The sequence below is a fragment of the Pneumocystis jirovecii genome (genome assembly GCF_001477535.1).
Source record: "Pneumocystis jirovecii RU7 chromosome Unknown supercont1.3, whole genome shotgun sequence".
Taxonomy (NCBI): Eukaryota; Fungi; Ascomycota; class Pneumocystomycetes; order Pneumocystales; family Pneumocystaceae; genus Pneumocystis; species Pneumocystis jirovecii.
In genome coordinates, this window is record NW_017264777.1 from 127,790 (window position 1) to 139,261 (window position 11,472).

The following is an 11,472-nucleotide window of genomic DNA, read 5'->3' on the forward strand; positions in this document are numbered from 1 at the left end:
CGTCAGTTTATAAGTGAAAAAAATAAAGTGCTGCTAATCAGCCAGTAAAACAGTGTTTTGAACAGTATAAACTGATTTTCTGATTCTTTCTAGGGCCAAAATGTTTTCTGAGAAGCAAGTATTGCACCGGCGGATGCCGTCGAGTGCTCGTCAGCATTTTTCTGGTGAAATACATGTTCGATCGGTTCAAGATCCCTTGTATTGGCTTCGAAATGATCTAATGGGTGAAATGCCGCTTGAAAAGATGAAGCTTACTGTATCCCCTCTTCCAGTGGCAGATTATGGGGTAATTGAATGGACAAAAAATGAGTTTTACTGTATTTCGCGTCTTGTTGGCAGTATTGAGAAGATTGTTAAGAAAGGTACATAGTTTAACTTTCAAAATGCTTGGTTTTGGGCCATTTTCCTTATATGTATGTTTTTATGCTACATTAAATTGCTTTTTGTTGTATTGATTGATGTTGGCCAATACTCATCAAATACTCATCACCGGGCGATTATTGCTGGCATTTGATCTCTGACGCTTTTAATAGAAGTAATGGTGACTGGGTCTTTTGATGCAAAGACAGGATATGCACTGATTCTTACACATTCGGCGGCATATGTGTTTTCATATCTTCATGCTGGACCTGATAATCATCCTGTTACTTTGGCGTTTCCCTTGCCTCCAGATGTTGGAAAGGACGGCAGAACAAACAAGGAAATTCTTCCTTTGGGTGTTTTGGTAGCACCTTGTGCTGGTTGTGATGAGCCTGGACTTGTTATTGTAATGCCTATTTCTGGAAGAATAGCATATTGGGAATCGATTGGGGGTGCAATTGCGGAGGGATTAATGCATAGAAAAAGCATTGAGAGTCGAATACCTCTTGTTTCTGGAGAGATTTGTGTTTATCTTTGCAATGCTGAGGTTGTTTTGTTTTTGAGTATTGTTTTTTTATTATTAATATATATCAAAGCCTGCAAATTTCGTATTAGCAACGTCTTCGGGAAAGCTTTTGCATTTGTCTCTTGTAGATTCATCAGCACGACTTCACATTGGATTGTTGAATATGGCTAGTAGCTCTGGAATAGGTGGACTGTTTAGTAGTCTTACTGGAGTTTTATGGTCAGCTACAACGAGACGTGATATATGTTCTATAAATGCTGGAGAGCTTAAAGGAATGGGAACTAGGGATGTAATTGTGTGTACAAAACGAGGAACTATTAGTAAATGGGAGGTAATGAGAAGTGGATACGCTAAAGTATGTATATTGGGCATATATTAACATATTTTTATGAGTAAAAAGTTGATTTTAGAGAAAAACTTATGGAATTCTATGGTTGAAATATCAGAGTCCACATTAAATATATCTTCTTCATTATTTGAAAAATCTCTTCAAGTTTATGATATGATGCCAATACCTAATTCTACTTCTCTTGTTCTTATTTTGGCATCTTTTTCTAAATCACTTGGTACTATCAACTATGTTTTGTTTATTTCTGATCTTAAGTCGGACATGTTAAAAGTTACATCGGTTTATTTGTTGAAATATCATGAAATATATTCTGATTTGTTGTTTCGTGCTAGAATATTTATACCTAAGCCAGGTGATATGACAATTATTGTTTTTTCAGAAGCATTATATTTTATTTCAACACCAACTAATACATCTTTTGATTGTGAATCATTGTTTGAAGATATTGTTACTTTTAATCCTGAACATCATGTTCAAGTTTTAGCTGCTGGATGTGAAGATTCTTTAATTGATCCATCGTCAAAAAAAATTATTCGTAATCCAAGTGTAGTAATTGCAACAAAAAATGCTGGTATCCTTAGATGTGAAACATTTAAAATATCAAAACATAAGGATTTAATATCTCGTAAAAATAGAAGGAAGTTGGATCAAGCAGTCTTTTATGGATTCCTTGAAGGCGTAAGTTAAAAATAAAAGCTCTATGTATGTATAATATTTTTAGAATCCTCTTAATTTTTCTTGGACAAATGAATATGATATTGAAAATATACAGACCGTTGCTATATCTTTGAGTAATGATATATTAACATCAGGTTAAATTAGACTAACTTCTTCATCACAATATTTAATTTTTTTAGTTTCTAAATATCAATCATCTTTACTTGTTTCTCTTGAAAATGACTTACTTTTGAAATCATTGAATTTATCAAGACTCAGTGAATATCTTTTATCAAATTTTAATTCAATTAGTGCTGAAACTCGTTGGAAATTGTGTTGGTGCTCTGAGAAATGTGAAAGTGCACAGAATCTATGGTCTACCATTAATACTCGTTTAACAAAAGTTGAAAATAGTATTATAAATAGTATAATAAAAAGTTTGGTGACTAAAGAAAGCGGTGAAAATGTAATTCGTTGGTGGTTTCAAAAAGGAGTGAGTATAGCTTTTGTATATAATTTAGATTGACATAGTCTTAGTTACAAAATATTGCTTCTATTGTTTCTAAGGCTCATAAATGTTGCGTGGATGCAATATCATTAGTAGAAAAAGATGGATTAAAGGTTTTAAAAATCCTTGTAGAAGCAAATGAAATTATACTTGTTAGTATAACATGATACTATTTTTATACTGCTTATTTAGATTTAAGGCAATACTTCTTTCTGCTCAAAAATTTCGCAAAAAGAGAGCTGAATTTTTAAAATTAGGCGGACCATTAAATTGTAATGATGACACGTTATTACCATGGACATCACATCCCGATATTTTATTGACACTTTCAAATCAATATAATCTTACAAATGCAATTATGTTAGAATTTAAAAGAGATAATTTACAAATAGATGATAAAATTCTCAATACTTTAAATTCTATAGATTCTATAAAAATTAATTTAAAAGAAACGTTGGTTACTCAATTGATCGATTTAGCTGAACTTATATGTTGTTCATTTGAGGAAAGGATATTATGGACGAAATTTATTGAAGCAGATTCTGTAGATAATGAAAAGAAGTACATAGAAGAAAAATATCTTTCTTCAAGAGGTGATTGGATTAAATTTCTAGGTATTTTTGTTGCGTTTTAAATAATATATTAATTAATTTAGTTGAAATTGATAAACTAGATAAATCATTTGAAATAGCAGAAAAATATTGTGATTTTCGGACTTTAGTAGAGTTATGTTATGAGACAGATGACAAAAATGCAGACTATAATTGGAATGATCAAATTATAAGAAGAATAAATTGGTATTTGTATACTTTTAAAGAAAAATTTGCAGGTGTTTTATATCGTTATTTTATAGAAAAAGGTTAGAATTGTTGATAATTTTTAGTTATTAATCTTATAGGTTATCTTCAAAATTTGCTTGAAGATTTTTCGGATTATCATCATTATTTGTCTGAATTTTTTAGTCTTAGAAATTATGGGAAAATATCATGGATGCATCAAATAGGTACAAATAAATTTAAAGATGCGGGAAATATTTTATATAATATTGCAAAAAATGATGAAAAATATGTTTTTAATAAAAGAGTAGAATTAAGTATTTCAAAATTATGTTTTTTGGCTGATATGAAATCATATAATACACAACAAGTTGACTATTTACCAATAATTGATATTGAACATCAATTAGAAACAATACAGATACAGAACTCTCTTTTGGATGAAATTAAGTCGTTTATAGAAAATGCAATTGATATTAATGCTGCTGTTGAGCTTGCTGTTGAAAAGATAGGACATTCTTTGAAGAAACGTCCTGCTACAAAAGCGATTTTCAAAAGAGCTTTAAAAGACCTAATTCTTGAGAAAATAATGAATCCAGAAGACCTTATAGATTTATTAACATTAAAAGACAAAAAAAGTAATACAGAAGAAATATCTTCCAATGAGTATTACTTGGCATTAAAGGTTCTTAACAGCTCTCAGGTAATGATTATGTTTTTAATTTTAAATATTAAAAAAAGTTTTAGTTACCTTTAAACCAGTATCAATATGTTGAGAAGACAATTTGGCGGCGTATTTTTATCGCAAATGAGTAAGTGTTGTGTTTTAATCCTTTAAACCTAATGTTTGTAGTTGGACTAAAATTTTAGATACACGAAATAAGGGAGATGCTTCTGTAGAAGCTGATACAAAATACACTGCACTTTATGAAACAATCTATTTGTGTACTGTTTCCAGTAAGTTTGGTTTTGTTTTTTTTTTTATTAATAAGTTAAGAATTGTTTGAAAATTCGAATATTTACCCAATTCCTCCAAAAAATGCATATTTTGACCCAAAAACAGATCATCTTCATGCAAGATTCTCAAAGAACACGCATGATTCTGAAATTAATGCTTTTTCCAATGAATTGCTTAAAGAAAATGAACTTTTGGACAAATATGAGGTTAAAGCTGCTCTCGAATCATGGTTTATTGCTATCATGGAAGCACTAAAAGTTCACAGGTTTCCTGAAGACATAAGTTTTCAGGAGTTACAATCCCAATCCGACAATATGGATTGTTGATTATTTGTTTTTCTTCTGAATATTCCTATTTTACTACTTATGATTCTGCACTTGTATATAAAGAGTTTTTTGGCAAATGATTATGATATAAGAATGATGTAAAAGATTATTTTTTTGTATATTTTGATCTCTTTATAACTAAATTTTCTTGTATATATACATTATATACTATATCGAGATTTTAAACTGTAGAAAAATGAACGATCTCTACTCCGGCAATTTCATTAGAAATAAAATGCTTTTTTTTTCTTGAAAAAGCATTCAAATACTGTTTAGAAAAAGAGTTATAAGGATTTTCTTAGAAAAATATATAAAGCAATTATATCTGTGCCTTGGATAAGAAAAAACAGCGAAATTTTTCGCGTTTTTGAGGATTTTATGCATTTCAAAAGAAAAGTAATAGGTACGTATAAGCGTGTAGAATAAGTATGCTTCTCAGTTTAAATTGATTCTTAATAGTAGCATTCTGTTTTTGATTGTATTTGAACTAGCAGAAACATTGTTTTTACTTTTTTTTTGAATTATATTTTATTAGATTGGTGGATATTTAACACCTATTTTTAAATCTTTTTAAACGTTTGGCATACTGTTTGATGGAATACGATGTTTACAGTGTGTATAGGCTGCATTAAAGTATATATACAGTGTGAATTTTTCCTGATATATTTTGATACCTTCTGGGATTTATTTTTTTTTGCATCAGCACATCTGATTTCATGACATCTCTGGCACATAGTCTTCATTCTTCTAATGTTGTTGGTGCTTGTTATCGAGTCAAAAAGAAGATCGGTGAGGGCTCGTTTGGTGTCATTTTTGAAGGGTTCGATGTACTCAATAGTCAACAAGTAGCTATTAAATTTGTAACAAAGAACACAAAGAGGATTTTAGAAGCGTATTCTTATATATTTAGGAACCTAGGAAGAGTGATGCGCCTCAATTACGTGACGAATATAGAACATACAAATTATTAGCAGGATGCCGTATAATTACCTTATTTAAACATAAAAAGTTTTTACAAGTATATAGCTGGTATACCTCATGTATATTATTTTGGCCAAGAAGGATTGCATAATATTTTAGTTATTGATTTATTAGGACCGAGTTTAGAAGATCTTTTCGACTGGTGCGGAAGACGATTTACAACAAAAACTGTTGTCATGATTGCTAAACAGATGGTACGATTTTTTCATCTTTGTTTTGATTAAAATTTGTAGTTGACACGTGTTCAAACTATTCATGAGAAAAATCTTATTTACCGTGACATTAAACCAGACAATTTCCTTATTGGAAGGCCTGGTACCAGTGTTTCTAATCTGATTCATGTTGTTGATTTTGGTATGGCAAAGCAATATCGAGATCCTAAAACAAAACAACATATTCCATACAGGGAACGTAAAAGTCTTTCCGGCACTGCGAGGTATATGAGCATTAATACTCATCTCGGTAGAGAACAATCACGAAGAGATGACTTGGAAGCATTGGGTCATGTATTTATGTATTTTCTTCGAGGTGGATTGCCTTGGCAAGGACTAAAGGCTGTGACTAATAGACAAAAATATGAAAAAATAGGGGAAAAAAAACAATCTACTTTGATTGAGGAGTTATGCGAGGGGTTTCCGGGTATGTTTTGTCTGTTTTTTTAATTTGATATTTATGTTTCTTTTGCAGATGAGTTTAGTCAGTATATTTCATATGTCCGTGGTCTGGGATTTGAAGACACACCTGATTATGATTATCTTCGTGGTCTTTTTACTAGTGCAATAAAAAAAATTGGTGAAACAGAGGACGGTCAGTATGATTGGATGCTTCTTAATAATGGGAAGGGATGGGAAGCTAGTTATGTATGATTTTCAAAATGGTATTTCTTTGATATTCTAATTATTTTTAAGAAACATGTCTCTTCAAACCATCATGCTATTGTTTCTAATGCGGCAATTAAATCGGCATCTGCTATTGATTTAAAACATTTATCGTCATCTAAAACTGGACAACATGTACCATCTAATCGATTAAACCCATCTCAACCCATTTCTCCATCTGCTATGTTATTTCATAATGGGCCAAAACCCAATAAAGAGCGGTTAAATGAAGTTAACAATGGCTCTGGGAATGAAAAAGAGATATCTAATCTTAGTGCTCAAGCCCAGCAAGAATTTCAACAACAATCTCGGTTATCTCAAGTTTGTGCGACGGCCCCAAATAAAAAACCGAAAAGTTTTTGGAGAAGATTTATGAACTGTTGTGGTAGCGGTTAAAATGGATCTTGGTTTCACTTGAAGAAATTAAAATTACATAGACCTGTATAATTATTTTTTAAAATTTTAATTTCAATATGAACATTATTTTTATTGTTTTAATTTAGATGATTATAAAATGAGGACGCTTATACCAGTCATAGAAGTAGTTATGATACTTAAATATGTTATTTATTATACAATAGGATATACAGGAATCTGTAAGGTAATGTTTTTACTTGTCTTATACCCAGTTCAAGCATTCAGGTGTAAAATAAGTAATAATAATTCCTATTGTTTAATATAAATAACAGCATTTTTTAAATAAATAGATAAACCTGCTCCCGCTCGTAAACAGCATTCTAAATTTTCTAAAACAATTGTTTTGAGATCATAAACTCCTGCTTTAACAGCAGCATGAATAGCTGCGTATTCTCCGGAAACGTGGTATGTAGCAATAAGTAAGTCAGGAGCGATCTTAGCAGCTTCTGAAACGATGTCGAGGTATGATGTAGCTGGTTTAATGATGATACAATCGGCTCCTTCTGAAATGTCACGCATCTATATATATAAGCAAGAAAATTATATTTGCAAAAAACTGACAATAGCACGTCGAGCAAGTCCTCTTGAGGAAGGAGGGAGTTGGTACGATTTTCGATCTCCAAAAGAGGGTTTTGAATTTGCTGCAATCCTTGATAGGTTTTGTTATTAATATAAAAATTATCCGCGTAAATACATACCGAAATGGCCCATATAAACATGATGCAAACTTGGCTGAATAGCTCATCACCATGACTTTGTGAGACAAGGACGCTTCAATAAGCCCTTTTTTAATCGCCATCACTCTTCCGTCCATCCTGCCATATGTTAACCATGTATTATGTCAGAATAAGCCGCCAACATATCGCTGGGTGCAACTGCATTTGCACCTGCTTGTGCATATCGAACTGCTACTTGTGACAAGCGTCTAACACTTGCTTCATTGTCAATCGTACCATCCTCACGAAGCCATCCACAGTGACCATGTAGTGTATATTCACACAAACACACATCACATACAATAAAAAGTGATGGAAAATGATATTTTAATAGACGGATTGCAGAAATAACTGGTCCTGCTGGATTGTCTGCTTCTGTACCATATAAATCCTTTGCTACACTTAAAACGCCAAAAAGCATGACTGCTGCTAAACCTTTGTTCACTAAGGGTGCCAGAAAACTTTCTAATTTGTTAATTCCCCATCTGTAGCTATTGATTAGGTCCATAAAACAATATTAAGTGCTTAAAAGTGCCTTTTTTGACCCGGTAATGATGAAATTTCAGATTCATCATCTGGTTTATCTGAGACAAAAATAGGGTAAATTAAGCGGTTTTTTGTCAGGATTTTTGATGCTTGCCATTGACGGGACAATGAATGAGCATAGCTTTGTAGAATAAGTCAAATATATGTTCAAATGGCCTGAAAAACTCACCTAACGTGGTGTATTGCTGGAAATAATGTCTGCATCAAAATTTATGACGTTCGTTGCCTCAGTGACCATATGTGTATTGTTATGGAAACTCTGTATGGATCGTGATGAGACGTCAAAAAAAAGCTATTAATTAAGAGTGCTGAAAGAGACGTAAGAAAAGGGAGGAAATGAAAGAAATTACGTGTTACACGCTTTGAATATACTTTTTATACATAATATATTTAAAATTGTTTTTTTTTTTGGAAAAAATATCGCTAAAATAGCCGTTTAAATGAGTCCAAAGATTGCAAGTATTGCAGTGATTGGAAAACAGGTTTGTTGGATTAGAAATGTGTTTGTAATAACTTTTTAAAGAACTTTAATCTTTATGTGAGAGTTTTTTCTAAGAAAGAGACCGATTTAACGTATCATTTTATGATTCATACCGCATGTGATGAGTTGGAAGGTAAAGGGTCTGTAAATAGAGACGGGGGCTTATATATACAGCTGCACAGGCAAAATATGCTTTGGAAGATAATTCTCAAAGCCAGGCTCAACTAGCTCTTGAAATGAATCCTGCTTCAAAGCAGAATGACCGTTCTCAGGAAAATGCAGGATCTAATGACAGATTTTCTGATATGTATCTTGGTCTTTTGCATTCACGAGAAACAGCAGCAGTTTACGGCTCTATGACAAATACACAGATTAAGTTTATTGTGGTGTTAGATGATTCAGAAATGATTATTACGGATGCCGATATGAAATCGGTGTGTTTATGGCTATTGTTTTGGTCTCGTTAACTTGAGTTTTAGGTTTTTAAAGCAATTCACTCAGCGTATATTCTGCATGTGTGCAATCCATTTTATGCATTTGATGATAAGACGCCTATTCAAAGTCGGAAATTTGATAAAATGATTGAGCAGATTGTGGAATCCTGGGCTCCGGGTGGATAAGATAGAGTATAAAAAGATAGTAGCACAGTATATAACATCATAGTGGGTGTAAATAATGTTGTGCAATGTATTACTGGCCAATCATGATTTATTATAAGTATATTTCTATTAACGTCTATATACAATATCCATTTATGCTAGAAGACTATAAAAAATATGTTTAGTTAACTAAAAGGCATTCAACGAAAACGTTTTGTTGAAGGTGTTTTTATACAGTCCGGTTTTTAACGATACGACCGGCTAATGTAAAATGTTGTGTTGATTTAGGATTGTTTTTAAATTAGAAAAAAAAATTCTTTTTATGATTTTTATTATTCCAAACTGTTTAGTTGTAGCTCGACATTCTTTCCTGGTTTAAAAGCAGGCATTCCAAAGTAAGGGCATCTGCTACATCGAAAAGCGTCACTAAGATAGCAATTTCCGCAGCTGCTAATTGGCATATTTTGCTGTTTAAAATCAACGTCTTTTAGCTCGTTTTTATCTAGTAAATGTATTGTCATTTGATTTATTTTTTCCGTCACTTCTGTTTCTTGCAGTCTGAGACCACATGAACAATTTTTGCATGCTTTTCTTTTTTGTGTTGGAGGGTTGCAGGGATTAGCTTTAGGTATTGGAATTATTAAATCAGAAGGTTCCAGAAGACTATCTTCGTCAATTAGCTCGACTGTGTCGTCGAATTCTATATTATATTGGTTTTTCTTAATATTTGCATTTTTTCTTAGAAGGGGTACTGCATTTTGAATCATTACCGGCCGAGTGAGTACTATCTGCTCCCATTAATACACAGTGAATATAGAATGAGGAAAAATACTTCTTCATTTTGATAATCTACATACCAGCCTTGTAAAATGGCTTCTTGATGAATGTTATGCTTTTTTTGTGACTCTGGTATATGAAAACGCCCTCCTTTTCCTTGTTTCATTGACATGAAAAGTAAACCGAGTGCTAGAATAAACTGATCAAGGCTTTCTGGTTCAGTGGATACGAGAAAAAAATAATCATATTTTTCCTTTGAAAGTGTTACTGAACCTGCACATATCTCGCTTAGGTAATATATATCTAGTCTGTGGTGACTTGGTTGTTGCTTTAATTGTGTTTTTAATTCAAAATTCGCTGGTAAAAGTATTAAAATATTGCCTTTAAAGGTACCATTATAAATTAATAGAAAATCTGGATTTTTTTGCAGAAAAATTTCATTCAAAAACGGAAAATCATCTTCAAATGTTTCAGTTAGTGTTTTGTTTTCTTTTTGAAGGCAGAATTTCATTTAGGCATTTAATAATTTATTTTTAATTTTTTTTTCACTTATGTTGATCAAGATTTGATCGATGCTAATTGATAGGCACTTTTGTATTATTTTAAGCTAAAAGTATATAAAAGACATATATAAGTTTTTTTAATGTACGGCGTATGCGCTTTTTTGTAGGAAATTCTATGTGTGCTAATTATTTCGCTAGATGAACATTGATGAATATTTTTGTATTAAGGTGTTGAGATTTTAAGTAGAAAATAAATTATATATAGTAACTTTTAGTTGTATATGGATATTTTCTTAATTTCCTAGGAGTTTGTTGGATTTTCTTTGTATTTAAATTATTTCATTTGGCTCTGTCGTTTGTGGAAAGTATGTTAATTATAAAAAAATCAAGTATTTATTGCTATAGTAAGCTTAAATAGATAATTTTCAGCTCATTAGTGATTGGTAAAATTATGTTTTTTGTAATTTTTATAATTTGATTGGAAAATTATTGACTTGAAATACAAATATGATATTTTACATTTATAAGTTATACGTATTTGTTTAAAAAGAATAAGGGATTACATATTTATGTTTGTTTTATTTAATATAGTTATTTTTTTTTATGGAAATGCTCTTTAGGGGATTGTTTTATCAGAGAATTTTATGCTAAATAAGGAAAATAATAATAACATAGTATACTGATCTTTAAAACTGTTTTATTTTATTTATGGATTATATTTGGGTCAAAAGTTTTATTTACTGTAGAAAATATAAAGATTTTGTGCCTATGAATATAATCAAAAATACACCAAGTATTTATTTATATTAATTTAGTTCAAAAATATTTATGACTTTGGTTTGATTAACGCTAATAATCTATAAATAATATAGAATTTTAAACCTAAACATAGAAACTTTGTTTTTTTAAAAACAATGAAATAGAGCTAGAAAAATAACTGTATTTTTTATATACTGGATTTTGTAGGTATCTATGTTTAATACTTATTTTTGGGTGCTGATTTTTGACGCCTTTTACTTATTGATATATCTTGTATTTTTGATACATTTTTAAGGTTGGCTTGAATACTTGATCTTATTTATTACTATTTCTATAAAAGTTTTTATTGAATATA

At 31.0% G+C, this 11,472-nt stretch overlaps 5 protein-coding genes across 5 annotated transcripts; 3 read left to right on the plus strand and 2 right to left on the minus strand.

Annotated features, from left to right (window-relative positions):
• Positions 1-100: 100 nt before the first annotated feature.
• On the plus strand, positions 101-4,460 carry T551_00671 (uncharacterized protein; the record flags this gene model as incomplete). The annotated part of the gene is made up of 13 exons (XM_018372935.1): positions 101-362; positions 534-907; positions 957-1,241; positions 1,287-1,913; positions 1,957-2,047; positions 2,093-2,385; positions 2,430-2,552; positions 2,600-3,014; positions 3,056-3,259; positions 3,299-3,879; positions 3,924-3,988; positions 4,030-4,133; positions 4,174-4,460. 13 exons carry the CDS (start codon positions 101-103, stop codon positions 4,458-4,460), a joined length of 3,711 nt encoding a protein of 1,236 aa, XP_018230681.1.
• Positions 4,461-5,176: 716 nt separating this feature from the next.
• Positions 5,177-6,715, plus strand: T551_00672 (uncharacterized protein; the record flags this gene model as incomplete). The annotated part of the gene is made up of 6 exons (XM_018372936.1): positions 5,177-5,320; positions 5,371-5,440; positions 5,487-5,635; positions 5,675-6,080; positions 6,129-6,301; positions 6,350-6,715. The coding sequence occupies 6 exons, from the start codon at positions 5,177-5,179 to the stop codon at positions 6,713-6,715; spliced, it is 1,308 nt and encodes a 435-aa protein (XP_018230682.1).
• A 223-nt stretch (positions 6,716-6,938) lies between these two features.
• T551_00673 (porphobilinogen synthase HEM2) lies at positions 6,939-8,202 on the minus strand (the record flags this gene model as incomplete). Its single annotated transcript, XM_018372937.1, has 7 exons — positions 6,939-6,985; positions 7,033-7,255; positions 7,298-7,385; positions 7,435-7,551; positions 7,596-7,917; positions 7,998-8,119; positions 8,168-8,202. The coding sequence occupies 7 exons, from the start codon at positions 8,200-8,202 to the stop codon at positions 6,939-6,941; spliced, it is 954 nt and encodes a 317-aa protein (XP_018230683.1).
• A 379-nt stretch (positions 8,203-8,581) lies between these two features.
• T551_00674 (uncharacterized protein) lies at positions 8,582-9,099 on the plus strand (the record flags this gene model as incomplete). The annotated part of the gene is made up of 3 exons (XM_018372938.1): positions 8,582-8,612; positions 8,654-8,913; positions 8,959-9,099. 3 exons carry the CDS (start codon positions 8,582-8,584, stop codon positions 9,097-9,099), a joined length of 432 nt encoding a protein of 143 aa, XP_018230684.1.
• Positions 9,100-9,410: 311 nt separating this feature from the next.
• On the minus strand, positions 9,411-10,366 carry T551_00675 (electron carrier DRE2; the record flags this gene model as incomplete). Its single annotated transcript, XM_018372939.1, has 2 exons — positions 9,411-9,866; positions 9,911-10,366. The coding sequence occupies 2 exons, from the start codon at positions 10,364-10,366 to the stop codon at positions 9,411-9,413; spliced, it is 912 nt and encodes a 303-aa protein (XP_018230685.1).
• Positions 10,367-11,472: the final 1,106 nt, after the last annotated feature.